Source organism: Maylandia zebra, linkage group LG19 (genome assembly GCF_041146795.1).
Source record: "Maylandia zebra isolate NMK-2024a linkage group LG19, Mzebra_GT3a, whole genome shotgun sequence".
NCBI lineage: Eukaryota > Metazoa > Chordata > Actinopteri > Cichliformes > Cichlidae > Maylandia > Maylandia zebra.
Genome location: NC_135185.1, coordinates 4864935 through 4884658, shown reverse-complemented (window position 1 = coordinate 4884658; position 19724 = coordinate 4864935). Strand labels below are relative to the sequence as shown.

Below are 19724 nucleotides of genomic sequence, written 5' to 3'. Positions count from 1 at the left end.
TTTGAAAACAGAGAAAGTCTCTTTTCTTTTTTTTTCCTCTTTGCTTTTTTTTTCTTTTGCATCTTTTTGTCCAAACAAAAGGGTTTTAATTCAGCGAAAGAGAAACCTCCAGAATCTCAGCTACTCAGAAAGCAGAGAGTATGATTTTAAATTTCAAATCACATTTACACTAATTACCTCATCATGACAGAGGAAAAATATATTACTCTATGCATGATGTTTGTAACATATAACTTTTTGTGCACAACTGGGGCTACTTGCCACAAATGTGTTATTTTTTCCGTTTTTCCAGCTGAGTAAAATTGTTTGTGGTTAAAGCTATTAAGAGTTTGGAGGTGTTTGGGTCTGATCGATTTGCCTAGAGGTATAACAGAGGGCTTTTTTGGGATACTGAGGCTGACAATCCTGGACAGCAGATTAGCTTTCCAATTAGGGCTGCGCCATGTCATACCGTTCATGGTAATACCGGTATAATGTTTGGCATCGATAAGAAAATGAAATATCGCGATAGAATATGGGTAAAATGCGCAGTGCCTTTGTTTTCATACGCACATGGCGGAAAAAGCATGGTGGAGAAGAAGAAGGGCGAAAGCGGATCGTTGAATGAAACAGATGAACCAGAATTGGTTTTTAAAAATGCTGCAACTTCAGTGGTGTGGAACTGGTTTGGCTTTCGTCCGTCAGATACACAACAAAGCACTATTTTTGGTAGAGCATGCTAGCGGGCCGTCGTTATTACCGTGTTTTTTGGAAAATACGGCACACTTGAAATCAATCCTTTGATTTTTCTGAAAATCGACAGTGCCCCTTATAATCTCGTGTGCCTTATGTATGAATTCTGGTTGTGTTTACTGACCTCGAAACGATTTTATGTACACGGCGCTCGAAAATCCGTCAAATGTTTTAGTACGACTTTGCTAAGCTACGAACCTGCACCGCTTGATGGATTGTCAGAGCATTATGTGTATAACCTCTTTTTAAGATTTGTGGATATTATACATGGTTATGCTGAGGATATGTCGGCCAATTTCCACTGGAAATGCCTTTTGGTTAAACTGTCAGCAAGGAATTTGCATTTGCACTGTAAAATTTTTATATAACTTAATGGATATTAAAAAAAACAGCTGCTTGTTTAAGTGAAAATACATAAATTTTTGTTTTTTTGCACTAATAAAGTTGTGGAGTTGTGAAGTATTTTTTCTAGTGTCAATTATATCGTCAGTTAGATCATTATCGCAAATTTTCGAATGTATATCGTGATTAGGGATGGGTATCGTTTAGGTTTTATCCGATACCAGTACCAAACCGGTACTTTTGAAACGGTGCCGGTGCTTAAAGAATGGAGAACACAAAATTGGTCCAAAAACCTCTCATGTTCAGCTGGTTTTTTTTGTAAAAAGATAACAATGTTAGCCTTTTCTGCAGCTATAGGGGATTTATGGTATCACTCTTGGCTGGAAGCAGGGCTTAATCAATCGAAAAAACACAAACTTTGTCCAAAAACCTCTCATGTTTAGCTGTTTTCCACTTTTTCTTTGGTCATTTTAGCCTTTTTGGCCAGGGTGAAGGGAGACTCTGCCATCAAACAAGAAGACAGCTGCATGTAACTACGACGGTGTTTGCTAGTTCACCTTACGTGCATTAATTTAATAATGTGGTTAGCCTACTCAACGTAAATTACACACGAACAGCATTAAGCTACTCACCCAGAGAAGAACGGCTGCTGCTGCCATCATCATCCGTCATCATTTCTGCTACACTGGCAGGGCTAGGGGCCAGGACTGTCCTCTTCGGGTTTTTGGGGGATGTTGCTAACTCCGGGTCCGATAACAGGAAACTCACCCGCAGTAGATGTGCCCGGTGTGAGGTCTCGCACCAAGCTATCAAATATGGCGCATGTCTCAGCTTTTAACAAAATGCTATACGTCGCTAGGTGGAGTTTGCATCTTTTGCTGTGAAGTACAGCCAGACTTTGACCGCCTCGCCTTGGGCATTTTTAATCTGTAGCTCTGCTCTAAAAGAATGTACGTACCTGAGCCCGCCTACTACGCTTGCAAAGGTACAATGATTGGCTAGAATCCAAAGTGTGTGACATCTCAGGAAATAAAGCACCGAAATGTCAGAACCGATACCGGTACCCATCCCTACTTGTGATAAATATTTTTGGTCATATCGCCCTGCTCTATTTCCAGTTGTAGCTAATGTTGTGTGCTGTCTAGCTTGTGCAGCAAGCTTGTGCATGCGTTGGTCCACTAACTAAATGGTCACTTTACTCTGACACTGTCTGAATACAACCATTCGTTTCCTACATCAAAGTACTGCGCTGGTGTGCAGGGCTGTCCTTATTACTTTCCACCTTGTTTGTCTGCAGCTCTCTGATAACTTAATAAAATATGAATAATTAGCCTAATCAAGCGCTGCTTCTGGTGACAGCAAGCAGTTGTAGTTTTGCAGGTCCCTACTGGAGAGACCACAGAAGGTTTACTATAGAAACGAGAATACATGCATTATTCTGTTGTGATGACTTTTAATGTAAATGGGGCACTGGTATAAAATAAACACACACCAAACGTTAAATAAAAATGCATGTTTTTATACCATACAGTATTTTTTAGTGAAATCTTTTTTGGAAATCGATATGCTAAAAGTAAAGTAACAATTAAATAGAGTAATAATGGTTATTTGGAAGGGGAAGTGTTGCTTAAAGATTTTTTTATGGCTGTGTTGTCTTCCTTCCTCACACACACACAGACACACACAGGTTGAAGTGTCTAGCAGTATAAATGGGGTGTCACAGAGCCACTTCCTCCTCTTTCAGAGTCGGTGGAACATCCATCTCAGTCGGAGACACTGAGTCACACACACAAACACACTGAAATGTAAGCAAGCATAGAGTGTTTTCCCCTCTTTTCTCTATCTTTGTGTATATCCAGCACACATACACACTCTTTGCTTAGGAAGGAGAGTTTTAGAGGATGAAGTGAATGAAACAGAGGAGGTGTTAAGTGGGGGAACGCTGGGGTATGAAGCAGAACGGTTAATAATGAGCTGGAGTTATAATAGACATTTGATGACTCTTAATAGTAAGACAGGGTCAGGGTTGTTGGATTGGTCAATAAATATCTGTGTTAGTTACGGGAAGCTGCTGTCAGTTTCAACCATGACTGCAAGCCTTCCCTCGCCTTCGCAGACCCAAACAAACATTTATCATAGACATGCCACATCCGAAAACAACAGTTCAGGAGATTTAGGGTTTTAGCAATCCAGAGAGTAAACACAGTTACAGGATAAACTCTGTAGCTCAAAAGAGATTTTTTTTTCTTATTAATGACAAGAAACCTTTGTTTAATGTAACCAGAACCCTAAAGACTCACATTTAATAATGGTCACACCTGGAAGGGCCAGACATATATGCTTTACTGGCGTACTTTAAAAAATACATGCTCTACGTCTTATGCACCTGCAACAAGTCAACCAAAAAGAAGCTTTAGTACACTTCTTTGAATCCTAATCAAAATAAATTTATATTCTCTTTCATAATGTCTCTGATTAAAGTCAGCTTAAAAATCCGGTCTTTGCTGACTGCCAGAGGTTGAGCATCTAACCTTGCAACGATGTGGCATCATGTGAGTGTTATGGTTACAGGTGTAAGAAAACCCACTCAGCCACACCCCAGTAATGCTGTATAATCAAAGGTTAAATTGCCTTAAAAGCATTGCTTTTCACTTTTATATTTAGATATCCTTCATGGTTTTCTTTCGAGTTTTCTTCCTCATTCTCTTCTTTTTGTGGTCCATTGATGTATGTCTTGGCTTGATATTGCCACCTGTAGGTCAATGGATTAAACTTGTATGTGTTACATGTGTCCCTTTATAAGTCCATGGAGATAAACAAACCAGACAGAGTTCTGCTCACAGAAGACTAGTTTCATAGAATTAAGATCTAATTTTTCACAGGAAGCAACTAACCACTATTATTGTAAGCCCAGTCTTCATTTGACTTTCATCCATCCACTTTATAACCACTTTTCCAGTTCAACGTTGGTGGATGCTTGAGCATATCCCAGGTACCACCTGGAGTGGTCACATGTCTATCACAGCAGACTTTTTTTTTATCCCATCCTGATAATTCTGTAGTTTTATTGCTATTTTTGACCCTTGCAATAAACTTAAGTAAGCAAGAAAGTGGAAGAAAACAAGAAGCAACAGGACTTAAAGAGAAAAAAGGTGAAATCGTTTTCTGAAGATTAGAACAGCAACAGGAGCTGAGGAACAGTGTTGCAGAAGAGAAACCGTATAGACAGAAAAAGAAAGAGTGAGGAAGAATTAAGAGGATGGAGACACAAAGACAGAGGGGAAAAGAAAAGACGATCACGAGGCGGAGGATAGAGATGCGTCCTTATCACTTCCCACAAACTTTAGTTGCCGCGACGACAAAATCGTTCCGTTACGCAGCCTCCGACAAACTTCTCTCATTTGGCGGATAAGATGAATCTGCGAGACGAGCGAAGGAGAAAAAAAACCTAATGTTCAAAATGCATTAAATGTTTTTCATGTATGACTGCATTTTTGCTGACATTTCAGCTCCGTGCTCATTAATATGGAGACCAAATTAAACTTATGATTGCTTGTTGATTTTCTCCCCCTCTTCCTTTCCCCCTTCCCTCCTCTCTCCTCCACTCCCCCTGTTTCCCTCTCATCTGTTTTGTGAAGCGTTTATCCACCATTTCTCTCTTTGTGTGTTTTGGGAAAGCTCTGTCATTTTACTGTTTTCTGATGTGTGATTCATTAATCTATTTGCACAGAGCTTTACTTCAACAATGGACAGAAGTATTTTCTAAAAATATATTTGCAGTAGCAAAGATTCATTGTCTGTAGGGAGCAGATTTTAGTGTGTCAGAATATTAGAAATAAGTGATGAATTGTCGCCAGCTTACACCATAAACATATGCATTTATTGTACAGTGACATCCTAGGAAACAAATGTTGAACAAATTGAAAATAATTCTTCCTATTGTACAATTTTCTCCTTTGTAGTAAGGAACATCTGTTTTATCTTGTCAGAGTTGACCTCTTATGATACACCACAGTGGGATGTGGTGAACCCAAACACAGAGCACTGAGGCAGGATTAGAAAAAAACAAAAAACAAGCCTCTAATGACTGATTCAATCAGAAAATGAGCTAGCTAAAACAAAACAGAAATCAAAGAAGGAACCAGAGGAAGACAAACTCAGAAATTGACAACTGGCAGGGGGAGAAACAACACTACTGAAAACAACTGAACACCGGTGAAACTAATGAGGGTGGGGCAGACAATCACAAAGGAGCAAAAATAACGAAGCACGCAAAGAGTTTTCGGACTGAAACGAGGCAAAAGCATGACACGGACAGTTTCAAAAGTAGTGGGCTGCATGATTTTCTGGCATAACTTTCTTCCGTTGGTGACATTCCCATTTAGGAATATGTGAATATTTGCTTTTCCTGAACTTCCTTCACTGTTTTATGTTGATTTTTTGTTACTTGTTAGACAGTCCATAACCATCCAACCACTAGGACCATTACACCCCATTACACCTGCAATGGCAGTCATTTGGGATGAGAAGGTGTTGCCTTTGGGGCTTAACGTTTTTTATTGAATAGCTCGGAAAAGACTGAATAAATTCAGTGTAGAAATATACACCCAGACTTTGACATAGTATATCCATTAGTTTTACTAAACTACATACATCAATTTTTGCATAAATGAGTACAAATGCATGCTGTCTTTCTTTTTCACAGCTGCATCACATATTGTTGCTGCGTTCATCTAAATTTCAATCTGAGCAAAGAAATGTGAATAAACATTTTTTTAGAGTCACATATGTAACATATGGGACTGAAGCAACAAGTAATTAGTTTAAATTAGTAACAAATGATGTTTAATGTTTTCTGTACAGACGCTGGGATCTGTGCCAGAGAAACTTTTAATGGATTCAGCAGCAAAATGCTAAGTTTGTTGATTCCCACATTTTAACCCAGCTTTGGGGGGGCAGGGGGGCACAAGCCAGTGTACTCCTAGTGCCAGCCCCGACATAAAAAGGAGAGGAGACAGTTGCATCGGGGTAAAATCTACGTCTGGTGTAAAATCTTGGTCAAATCAAACATCATAAAGAATGGGATTTCCATACTGGAGCAGTTAACAACAACTTCCTATGGTGCTGTTGGCCAGCAGAGTGCCAGTGGAAACTGTGCTACTGTTGGCCAAAGACAACTAAAGAGAGAGAAGGAACAGCTTGTGAATGTGAAGATGTTATATTGGTTTCACTGGTAAAAATAAATAATTGAAATGGGTATATATTTGTTTTTTGTTAAGTTGCCTAATAATTATGCACAGTAATAGTCACCTGCACACACAGATATCCCCCTAAAATAGCTAAAACTAAAAACAAACTAAAAACTACTTCCAAAAACATTCAGCTTTGATATTAATGAGTTTTTTGGGTTCATTGAGAACATGGTTGTTGTTCAATAATAAAATTATTCCTCAAAAATACAACTTGCCTACTAATTCTGCACTCCCTGTAGGATTACATGTAAGAGTGTAAGCAAGCTGCACACTGGCAGACTACATCCTATGCAAAAGGTGCAATCTGAACGATATGGGAGAATGTAGCTCGACAGCATCAGACAAGAAGAGGCAGTGAGTGAGGGTAAGTAAATGTTGAAAGTTGAAGACTGATTCTGGACTAATGTTGGATGGAGTTCAGGAACGTGTTGAGACAGGCTGTGGGTGATAGGGAAGAATTACCAGATGACTGGGAAGGTGAGGTACTAAGGAAGGAGAAAAGTCCTTTTATTAATTGTCTAGACAGAGATACTGAGCTGGAAATATGCTAAGGGGTTCTTTGGAGAAGAGAGGAGGATGGATGGATGGAGGACAGTTTGTGAATCAGGAAGTGCAGAGGATGAGTAAGATGCCAGGCAAAAGAAGAGGAAAAGAAGAAGACCTCAGAAGACATTCATGGATATCAATGTTACCACGTTTCAAAGAATACAGCAGAGAGAATGTCACAGGTCACATTCTCTTTGAACCCTAGAAGTATTATATGAAGAAAGAGAATAAAAAAGTGGCAAAAGTAGAAGAAAACATTTTAGTTAGACATAATCAAATAGTCACAGACTAAAGGCACTCTCTGTCACCAAAAGTGAAAACTGCTTTTTAAAACTACTGCTGATGCATCATTTCTAATCTTTGGCAGTTTTACTTTTAAAAGTTTGAAACTGAAACTATGAGCAAAACACACACACACACACACACACACACACACACACACACACACACACAGATTTCTAGCCCAGCATCTCCATGTAAAATAAGTTAGATTTTAGAAAAAGAATTTTCTCCCACTGAAACAAACACCCAGCTTGTGCTCGCCATTTTCACCTTTGTGAATATTGGCACACGCCAAACGTGCTGCTATGCATCACACCTTCATGTTTCAGCTGGCCACTTCTGATGTTTCATTGCACAGAAATCCTGCATTTTTTCAACAGGGCTTTTATGGTGAAATATTTGCAGAAACATCTTTTTGTATTTATTAATATCTTGTGTCCTGACCTAGCAAAGCTTTTAATATCGCAGAAAATATCAAAACTATTCACTAACAATTACAGGGGATTACAAAAATGTAACATGCTCAGTTGTTAGAAGTGGAATGGTAATATTTGCTGTCACCAGTTTGCAGCCTGCTTTAAGCTTTGGATATTTTTAAAAAGTTGAACCCTTCTCAGCTGGCCAACTTTTGAGGCTTTGAGTCGTGGCGTGTGTTGCCGGCATTTGTTTGAGCTTCAATTCCCATCATACGGCAAGAGTCTCTTACTGCGAACATGGTGTCAGTGTCATTGAAGCAGCGCTCCTTTACTTTTCCATCTATTTATTGTAGTTTTCTCTGTTTCTTTCCTCTGCACATGATCTCTTTATCTCAGTCCTTGTCTTTTTTACTTCGTTCTTTGTCTCTCTCCATCCTTAGGCCTGTGTATCTTAGTCCATCCTTGCATGGAGATTGACTGGAGGCATGAATACATCACAGCTAGCCATCCATGTAACCCTCCCTTCCACCCCCCCATCTTCACCCATCATCCTCCCCTCCACCCTCCCATTTCTCCAAGATCCCTCTCTCAGCACTTATCTCAAAGTTCGGATCTCATGCATTTTAATCGGCGTGTCTATCTTCCTTTCTCCCTCTCTCCCTCTTTTCTTTGACTTTGGATCAGTGGCATCCTTCAAACAAACAACAACAACAAAACAACCCCCCTGCCGCCTCCCTACTGGCTCCCTATCCCCTTTTTAAATCAATATTTGCCATCAGCGAATAAATCGTATAATTTCCTGGCTGTTAGAAGAGTGCGACGCCGACATATTTACCTTCCACTCGTCTATTTTTTTTGCCTTCGATCCCTCGTTCTCGCGGCGTGGCTATTAGCTAAGTGAAGGGGATGGATGGCCGTGAAGCACCGAGCGATAGCATCTCCATCAGAATCGTCGACATTGAAAAATGGCCGCCGCCTCTCTGATGACAGCACAGCAAAAACACACATACACATACACACACAAACATGCATGCATACATACATCCACACACACACATAGAGTCACAGAAGAGACATTTAAATATTCAAATAGGGCCGGGTGGTAATGATAAACGACAAGGGAAAAGTAGAATTGAGTAGCTATCGATGCAGAAAATGAAAAGAGGAGAAAGAGAAAAGAGGAGAGGAGGAGGGAAATTAAGCCAAAAAATATGGAGGCATGGAGGGAGAGGAGAGTTATGCTAACAAGCGAAAACAGGGAAGACAAGAGATGGATGGAAAATAGGATGGATGAATTAGGCAAATAAGTGCAAGTGGTGTTTTACAGTAGATTAAATAAATAAATGTGGAGATTTAAAAAGATGGATTGAAAGAAGAGAAAGGGCAAGTGGAACAACAACTACGAAACTAAACCTTGGACTTCATAAAATAAAGGGGACATAATGGCTGGAAGGGCATGCAGAACCCTGGAAGTACTTGCTAAAGACAAGACATTTAGCCAGTGTAGAAACCAGAAAGTGAATCTATAAGTCATAAATGGAAGAATTGAAGTTGCCAAAAATCAAGACACCACAAAGAGTAAACAAAGATCAGACCACAAAAAAAGGAGCTGGAGAGAAAACTCGAGAAACAAGCAAAAATGTGGTTGGTTGGAAGCGCAATATCCAGAGAGAAGAACGAAAGGGAGAAAGGAAATTAAATCAACTCAAAATGATGTAGTTTAGCATCAAAGAACTTCTGAGCTGAAATAAAAGGAAGAAAAAAAATCAATATGAAAGCACAAAAGACATAAAAATGAAGAGCTTTGACAATTAAGGTACACTTTACTGCCATTCTCTCCATAAAGTCAGTGTACTATAGAAGACAATTGTTGCTGTGCACAACAAAAGTGAAGAGGTAAAAATACGAGTGGTGCCATTCCTGTTTGGGCGTAAATATAAATCTGATTATTTGTACTGCAACTTGATTTCTTCTTATGGGCTCTTATGGACTTGAAGGTAGGATTTAACTATGGGCGCCTACTTGGCAACGTTTAATGAAACAAAGTGACACAAGGTATAAGATCAGCCTGTTTTCCATTGTCAGTGTGATAAAAGACACAAGTAGGAAATTGCCTGGTCGATTGCTGTCAATCAGTTGTGTCAAAAACTTCCAACTTTGGGGAAAAACTGTGATATTTCTAGAAAACTGCATCAGTTGTTTTAAATGTTTTAAATGAAAGTGTGACTTTTAGATTCAAAAATAGAAAAACCTGCAGCTCCTTCACTCCCCAACTACAGAACTCAAGCACAAAAGGGAAGGAAAATATTCAGCAACACTTGCTGGTACAAAATGGAGCATTTTTAAAATCTCTCCATAAAGGACTCCACAGTCTACCGTCAAGTGCCGCTGCGGTGTTTGATTCCTGCGCGACTGCGGAGCTGCAGAGGTGCGACAGAGTTTTTATCTTTAAAGCGGTCAAAGCAGGTGAAGCAGTGAGTGAAATCTGCTGAAAACTCCTGCGACACCCTCAAACGCTTCATCATGAGATGAGCTGCAAACAATAACAATAAAAAATGTGCTCCCGTTTGAAAGACCAAGGAATATTCTACTGAAAATCTGTCTTTTGAGCATTTAATACTCACCCCCTGTAGATGGATTCACAGCAAGTACAATGGATTCAAGTGGAGATCCAGTTTCATGGTGTCAACATGTCAAAACATAGAAACATTGACATTACAAATTTCCAGAGGTGGGACCAAGTCATTGTTTTGCAAGTCTCAAGTAAGTCTCAAGTCTTTATCCTCAAGTCTCAAGTCAAGTCTCAAGTAATGTCAGGCAAGTCAGAGTCGAGTCTCAAGTAATGTCAGGCAAGTCAGAGTCGAGTCTCAAGTCACTGGTGTAAAAGTCCGAGTCAAGTCACGTCTCAAGTAATGTCAGGCAAGTCAGAGTCGAGTCTCAAGTAATGTCAGGCAAGTCAGAGTCGAGTCTCAAGTCACTGGTGTAAAAGTCCGAGTCAAGTCACAAGTCTGAAACTTTGAATTTCAAGTCCTTTCGAGTCTTTAAAAAAAACAAACGAAAAAATAATGTTGCAGTTATATGCTAAATGTAAATATTAGACCATGTGATTTTAAAATCTGTGTTTTTCTCAACACATACAAAATAGTGAACTTAGAAAATATACACAAATTGTGAAATTGCACCTCTTTAAAATGCAGCTCAATTAAACCTAGCTCCAAGAATAATTTTCACCAACAGTTCTGAGATACGCTGCATGTTATTCTTGGATGGGTTAGGCTTTAAAATCGCATGACAAAAATATCATACACATTAAAAAAAACTGCATCACCAACGTAGCCTGGAAAACATTTGCTAGTTAGATGAAGTCAGCTATCTCATCTTAGCATATTTATATGCATATTTATAATCATACGGTTCTTGGAGTGAGTGCATACACTCATGAAGTTTAGTAACTTCCGGTCACTGCAACAAGCCCAGGTACAGTTTACCGACGGATGGGTACAGGACCTTGAAATGCACCGTGTAGAACGAAAGACCATCGTACGTATCATAAGTTTACCAGTCTCACAAATCGTCATCATAAATACACATTCGTTAACCGTTTATTAATAGGACCTTTGAGCTCAATGGTAATTAATTAGTAGTGGAAATAATTTCTGGTAGCATCACAGAAATGTAGCAGTGACAATAATACTGTATTCTGTAATCGTACTGGGCAATTAGTGATACAAAACAACTGTTTTATCCTGTGAATAAAAGTATGTGTTTTTGTCAATGTACCATAATAACAGAAGCGAAACGCAATATTGTGTCAGGATAATTTACTATTTATGCACAATAAATAAAGGAGCATAGCGCGACAATTTCTGTTCAGCGCCAGACTTGCTTGTAACCTATATCACCAATTATGTTAAGAAAAATGACGCATTAACTACAACAGCAGACTGACCTTTGTGTAAATGCTTGGAGCAGACTAACCTGTGAGCTGGAGGGTTCTAGGACGTTATATTTGATCTTTGAATGGCTGCAATCCAGTCGCCTCTTTGTTACTTCGGAAACATGGCTCGAACAATTTCTCTTCCACGACGTAATCCGATAACAACCGATCTCTTTACCCGTCGGCTTCCCGTGGCTGTCATGCGACCGGCTATTGCAGTTAATAATACAACGGCTTCTTGACATTTTTGTGTTTCTTTTTATCGCTGTGTGACTGATTTTAATTGAAAGCCTGCGTGCGCTAGTACCGCTTGCCACGAGTTCCCAGAATCCTTTGCGGTTCTACCCGTGAATGACGTCACATTTTCAATCTCTATATAATATGCATGTTAAATTTTATATTTGGGGTAAAATATCAAGTCTTTTCAAGTAAACCGGTTCAAGTCCAATTCAAGTCCCAAGTCATTGGTGTAAAAGTCCAAGTCAAGTCACAAGTCTTAGAACATTTTTTCAAGTCAAGTCTAAAGTCATAAAATTAATGACTCGAGTCTGACTCGAGTCCAAGTCATGTGACTCGAGTCCACACCTCTGCAAATTTCCTTTGTCAAGCGTGTTTTGGAATAAAAAAATTACCAGCAACCACTGCCTCAGTCGTTTATCCTAAGCAAGAGCTTTAAGTTTCCAGTACAGAACCATAAATAGTTCAACCGTATTTGTGTGCCCACACCTGTAAATGGTAAGAAAAAAGGTTAACTGTAGATATGCTGATGTTTTAATGATTTAAAACATTAAACTGGACAGGATAGCTTTCTATAGGGTTATATATGGAAATGTGGAACGTGATTTTGAATGTACTAATCAACAGCGATGAATTACACAGCCATACTGCCTTTTAAAATGTTGGTGCTGGACAAGTCAAGCTGGTTAAGCACATTATCAATTATTTCAACACTGTAAAGTGCATTAAAGGTGTGGTTGAAGCTATGCAAGTAACACCCATGTTTAAAGTGGCTTTTTATGCGCCAGGTTAAAGTCATCATATGTGCAAGTAATCCGTATCAGCCAATAGCTCAGATTTACAAATAAGATCAGGTATTCCTAATATAATTATCTCAGGCACACACAGCCCCACCGACCTGATGAACAAACCTTATTTTTACAAGGGGCAGCCAATAAAAAGAAAGCTGGCTTAAAAGGAGGGTGACCTCAAAGGAAAGGAGCTAAAACAGCTTGTTGCTGACAGCAAATTAATGAGGGCCGGCACAAAGATCGAGTAGGAGATAAACAAGGATTATTTTGAATGCAGTATCGAGCAAGGTAACTCTAATAGAGTTCAAGAATAAAAATATGGAGCAGTCTCCTTCAAAGGGAAGGAAAATTTGTGGCTAATTTAAAGGTCAACATGTAGGAGTGGGACGAGCATAAATGCCCAGTCAGTGTGGTACCATTAATTAAGGCTATATTAACGAATCCCGAGTTTGTTTTTTTAACTAGTGTGCTTCACACAGCTGCCAAACAAGAGTTAAATGTCAAGTTGGATTGTATCTGTTCATACGTGTGTCCTCCTTATCCAGAGCAGCCACACTGAGCTGATGATGATGGAGAGCAGAAAGACCAACCTGCTGGGCCGAGCCGAGTCTCTGAAGAGGAGTGGCACTGAACTACCGAGCAGCTTCCACTGCAAAATACACAACCTGACACACATGTGGAGACAGCTGGAGGTAACACACACGCACAGTAAGACACAGTAGAGCCAAGTTTTAGAAGATACAGGAGTGCAACTGTGGCACCATGGCCACAGAGATAGTATATCACAGTAATACTCCGTTGAGACTGTGCATATAAGTCTGTGTTTCTATGTGTGTGTGTCTGTGTGTCTAATTTTAGGCTAATCAGCACTGATCCAATCTAGAACATGAAGATGATAATTAGTGTCGTCTCAATTAGGGAGCCCTGCTGCCACCATGGCCTTTAACTGTGCAGTGGAATGCACAGACAGACAGACAGACAGATCAATCTACGACTTTAAATGGATACATCATACAGTGGTGACTTAGAAAACAGAAAACACATTCGCCATAAAGTATACCGTGCTTTATTTCTTTCTAATACACATTGGACACAGTAACAGCTCTGAAGACATGCACACACACTAAAGAAAACCAGTGTAGGAATAACAGTTTTTATTTTTCTGAGATCCCAAAAATCTGAAGATAAAGCTTTGAGTTAATATTTTGGTCCATATCAACCAGAAAAGCTCTTCTGATGAGTCAACCTTTTTTGGCAAGTTATCAGTGTGTGCTTTTGATGAAAGGCACACAGTGAGTCACAAATTATGTACTTCGATACATAGACCAAACCCCTCTGGCTATCCTGTATGGGGTGCTTTGGGAGTACGGGATGTGTGCCACTTTATGACCGTTGCAGGAGCTTTGTCCTCATTCCCAGTAATAAGTTGGACTCGAGCCTGGTGTGTGTTTCACTCTTTCACAGCTACCCTTTGTCACTGATTCTGTTCATGGTTTTTATGGACAAGTCCAGCCAAGTGGCAGAAGGTTTTCACTTTGTTGCTCTTAGAATCTCATCTCTGCTTTTTACAGATGATGTGGTTCTGTTTCCTTCATCGGGTGATGGTCTCCAGCTCAGACTGGAGCAGTTGGCAGCCAAGTTTTCCTTTGCCGGAAAAGGGTGGAGTGTCTACTCCGGGTCAGGGATGAGTGACTGGCCCAAGTGGAGGGGTTTAAGTATCTCGGGGTCCTGTTCATGAGTGGCGTCAAGGCTGCAATGGTGCAGACGGTGCGTTGGTCTGTTGTGCTAAACAAACAGCTGGGAATGAAAGCAAAACTTAGAGATAGGATGAGGAGTTCAGCAATCTGAGAGGTGCTCAGGGTAGTACTGCTACTCCTTCACACCAAAAGGCGCGCATTGAGGTGGTTTGGGCGTCCTGCAAGGATGCCTTCTGAGTAACTCCTGGGCTGGGGAAGTTAAGATTACATCTCTTGGCCGGCCTTTTTAGCGCCTTGATAAGAGGAGAGTGCAGTTCTGCACTGTGAGGTAGTGACTGGTGATCTCTCTGGTGACATTTCTGCTGTTGGTGGTTGAACATTAATGACACCTGAAGATGAAGTGCTGCATTTGTCAGTAGAACCCTAAACTTCTATTGATGATAATACACCTACTTATCTATAATTGTATACAGTGGTCCCTCGCTATAACACCGTTCACCTTTTGCAGCCTCGCTGTTTCGCGGATTTTTGATTGGCTGCAGACCATTGTCAATCAATCTCGTGCTCTGTCTCCTGTACAGTACAGAATGCGTTCAGCTTGTCAAATTTACATAAATCTTCGATCGCTAGCAGTGTGACTCTGAAGTGCTGTACTGTATGTTTGTAAGTTTTCTCCCCAACAAACACAACATGGTCAACGATGAAACGTTTTGCACTGTCAAAGCCAACCGCGGGTGCCTTTGGTTTCATTCTATAACACTGGACTTATTTTTGTACGAAGGTTTGAACTTTGAGACAAGAGAGAAAAGTGTGAAAATGTTCATGCCTGTCTGAGAAAAGTGTAGTGAGGGTTTTTACAGCCTTAAAACATAAAGTTGGCTACTTCGCGGATTTCACCTATCGTAGGTTATAATTAGTAGTTTTCTTCAGCTTTTTTCTCCAAAGTGTCCGTGGCCAACTGGAGGTCACCTGATATTCATTGTGAAAAAGTTAAATAGACTTGAACCACCTGAAACAACTTTCATCTGTATGTCTTGTACTGTATTTGGGTCATTCCAAGGACTGAAGTGAGCTCCGCATGCTTTGCTAATGGGTACGTTGGTGGCAGTTGTTTGTCTGTACCTCGGCGTGGTGATTAATTCCAGGTCTGCGGTGGGGTGACAGCTGGCGACGGCTCGTCAGGAGGCTGAAATTGCAGCGATGTGACTTTGTTCCTCCGAAGAAACAAACCGTCTCCTGTCGACCGAGTGGCACGTCACACAAACAGAGAGAAGCAACAGAGGAGCAAACACCATCTGCGTGTGTGCGCGTCATTTCCTTGTAGTCCCTAATGATGACACACACACACACATACACAGTATTGCCTCACTCATAAAAGTTATTGGAAGTGTGTGTGTGCGTGTGTGTGTGCATTAACATATGTATCAACCTTGCTGAAACGGATTCAATTTTAGAAATTAAACAACAGCAACAGATGAGTCTTTCTCTCTGCCTCTCTCTCTGCATCGTGTGTATTTCCGCCACAGTAACCAGGCTGTGATTAAACTTCTGTTACTGACGGGGAGGCATTTGGACTCTGAATGCCATTTCCCACGCATGCATTAAAGTTTGTGTGTGTGTCATCAGGTTGGGGGCTCTTAATCTCACATTCTCACTCGCTCTCCTGGTTTTCCTTCATCCGTCACCTCTTCAAATTCTGCAAGTATGTGGACACCCCATTAGCATGTCACAGTTACCAGAACTGAAACCAAACAGCTTTTGAAAAAGCAAATGCCCAAAAAACGCCACAGCTGTCCATTCCTGCAGGTTCTTAGTGTTTAGCTTAAATCATCACTAATGAGTAAAGAGACTAGAGGTTGGCATCTTGAGTAATTAGATGACAGAAGTAAGCACAAGTTGTAAACATGGGAATCTTTCCCATCATCGCCTTCCCACCCACATGATGAAAATGCTTCTCTTACGCAGTTAAGCTCTATATTATTCAGGTCCTGTCATCTCCATACAGTGGGGCAAAAAAGTATTTAGTCAGCCACCGATTGTGCAAGTTCCCCCACCTAAAATGATGACAGAGGTCAGTAATTTGCACCAGAGGTACACTTCAACTGTGAGAGACAGAATGTGAAAAAAAAATCCATGAATCCACATGGTAGGATTTGTAAAGAATTTATTCGTAAATCAGGGTGGAAAATAAGTATTTGGTCAATAACAAAAATACAACTCAATACTTTGTAACATAACCTTTGTTGGCAATAACAGAGGTCAAACGTTTACTATAGGTCTTTACCAGGTTTGCACACACAGTAGCTGGTATTTTGGCCCATTCCTCCATGCAGATCTTCTCGAGAGCAGTGATGTTTTGGGGCTGTCGCCGAGCAACACGGACTTTCAACTCCCGCCACAGATTTTCTATGGGGTTGAGGTCTGGAGACTGGCTAGGCCACTCCAGGACTTTCAAATGCTTCTTACGGAGCCACTCCTTTGTTGCCCAGGCGGTGTGTTTTGGATCATTGTCATGTTGGAAGACCCAGCCTCGTTTCATCTTCAAAGTTCTCACTGATGGAAGGAGGTTTTGGCTCAAAATCTCACGATACATGGCCCCATTCATTCTGTCCTTAACACGGATCAGTCGTCCTGTCCCCTTGGCAGAAAAACAGCCCCATAGCATGATGTTTCCACCCCCATGCTTCACAGTAGGTATGGTGTTCTTGGGATGCAACTCAGTATTCTTCTTCCCCCAAACACGACGAGTTGAGTTTATACCAAAAAGTTCTACTTTGGTTTCATCTGACCACATGACATTCTCCCAATCCTCTGCTGTATCATCCATGTGCTCTCTGGCAAACTTCAGACGGGCCTGGACATGCACTGGCTTCAGCAGCGGAACACGTCTGGCACTGCGGGATTTGATTCCCTGCCGTTGTAGTGTGTTACTGATGGTGACCTTTGTTACTTTGGTCCCAGCTCTCTGCAGGTCATTCACCAGGTCCCCCCGTGTGGTTCTGGGATCTTTGCTCACCGTTCTCATGATCATTTTGACCCCACGGGATGAGATCTTGCGTGGAGCCCCAGATCGAGGGAGATTATCAGTGGTCTTGTATGTCTTCCATTTTCTGATGATTGCTCCCACAGTTGATTTTTTCACACCAAGCTGCTTGCCTATTGTAGATTCACTCTTCCCAGTCTGGTGCAGGTCTACAATACTTTTCCTGGTGTCCTTCGAAAGCTCTTTGGTCTTGGCCATGGTGGAGTTTGGAGTCTGACTGTTTGAGGCTGTGGACAGGTGTCTTTTATACAGATGATGAGTTCAAACAGGTGCCATTCATACAGGTAACGAGTGGGGGACAGAAAAGCTTCTTACAGAAGACGTTACAGGTCTGTGAGAGCCAGAGATTTTCCTTGTTTGAGGTGACCAAATACTTATTTTCCACCCTGATTTACGAACAAATTCTTTACAAATCCTACCATGTGGATTCATGGATTTTTTTTTTCACATTCTGTCTCTCACAGTTGAAGTGTACCTCTGGTGCAAATTACTGACCTCTGTCATCATTTTAAGTGGGGGAACTTGCACAATCGGTGGCTGACTAAATACTTTTTTGCCCCACTGTATATGATTGTGGGTAACTGGCATCATTGTCATTGGAGCAGGGACTTAACATACGCTCCATAAGACAAAACTGTCTGCTTGCCATAACACATACTGTGCAGCACTGGCTCAGACAACTATGCATATATAAATATGTAGTGGCAAAGATTATATTTGATACAATAATCCTACTATTGATTTAATGCATATAATTTGTATAAGTTAACATCGATCCCCAAGATAATTGTCCATAACCATACTATGTTAACCAACTTTAAACATATGCCAAGGCAGCTCACTCTCTTGGCAATATTCACTTTTAAGGGGATAGCATTGTATTTTTATATAAACATTAAGTATAATAATATTATAAATGTATTTCGAACTAATTAGGCAGCTCATTCTCTTTCTCTTGACGATCCTTTCTTTAAAGATGTAACACATTTTGCGGTCGACTTGAATGAAAGGCAGATGTGAAATGTAAAAGTGAGATCAGAGGTCAAATATGACATGATATATGATTCAGACTATAATGTGTTGTTTATAATCCTCATACACCAGCATCATTTCCTAAATGCTGCCAATACAAAGGCAGTAAAATGTTCAGCATAGTTTTAAAGATAAAAGACAAATTTGGCCTTAGATGACCTTGAAGAAGAGGTCATCACTTTGACCTTCAGATCAGTCTATTGATCTTGAAGTAAAGGTTAAAGGCCAATTGTGACCACCACCACACTTTTTAAGAATCATAGTTTCTAAGTAATACGTCTTTTTTCGATTTTCTGCCAATAAATCATTAAGTTGATCTTTTTTGATGTTAACATGACCCCACTCTGCACCCCTACAAACCTTTAGCAAAATTAAGTGACAACTTTCTTTCACAAAGAATAACACGCTACCGAAAACAACCTATAACAAAGCCTTTATTAATGGCAGTGCTGAGGACTGTAAACCAGGGAACCAAGTTTATTTTTTGCTTGGGAAATTATTTTGTTACTTTTTGTGATGAGTTATGTTCGTTCTGTACTACCTTTGTTGAACGCGATTTCCCCGGAAGCTCAGGTTTCTTTCTGATCCTTCCGATGTTGGATTGAAGCCTAAAGAATTCTTTCTTGATTAAAAAAAAGGTTTCATTGTTTTTCAAGGTTCCATGTCCTCCCAAAACGCAACCTGTTGTATCAACACTATTAAGAAGAATGTGCACTCTTAATAATAACGCCAGGTGAGCAGGATGAACAGGGACCTCTTCTGTCTTCACCCAAACTTTCAGTCTTTCTATTTCTTCTATTTCTGTCTCCTCCCAATCACATTTATTTCTCCTCCTTTACCTCTGATATTTGTTTCCCTGTTTTCCTTTCATTTTACTTTTTATCACTCTATTTCTTGCAGTGTTAAATTTTAGCTTATGTTAAATATGTCAGAGGTCTCACTTGTTTCTGTCTTTCTGTCTTCTTCTCCTTCGGTCCTTTGCTCTCTCCTCACCCTTCCAACCTGGCGCCTCAGTGGCGTATTAACGGGCCTGTCGGTGCTCGCGTCGGCATCTGGTGCTCTGACACAAATTGGGAATTAACTGGAATTGATGTCCTGTGTCTCGCCTCTGAACTATCCTGGCCTTATGAAGAATTTATGACATAGCAAACACACGCACACACACAACCTGAATGATGAAGAAATAAAGAGGTTGTAAATTAGCTTTCATCTTTTCTGTCATGCTTTTTGGCAGCCAGATTTTTTGGGGGGCGGTTTTGCAGCTGTTCAAGGTCAAACTGTATGTGTATGGGTATTTACAGTACATACACTGGATACTATACACATAATGTGGAGGCAGAGCTGACAGGAATGAAATGAGCTTGAGCTTAAGCTTGAGAATCAGGCTTCACAGCTCTTTAGCAAACAAACAAATATT

The 19724-nt window shown here is 40.4% G+C and overlaps 1 protein-coding gene across 1 annotated transcript in view; it reads left to right on the top strand.

The window, feature by feature from the left end:
* Nucleotides 1-19724, top strand: part of akap6 (A kinase (PRKA) anchor protein 6) — a 236893-nt gene that overhangs the window by 150376 nt on the left and 66793 nt on the right. Inside the window, exon 16 of the mRNA XM_004554667.3 lies at nt 13081-13227. Within this exon, the coding sequence (XP_004554724.1) occupies nt 13081-13227 (147 nt within the window). The remainder of the gene's footprint in view (nt 1-13080; nt 13228-19724) is intronic.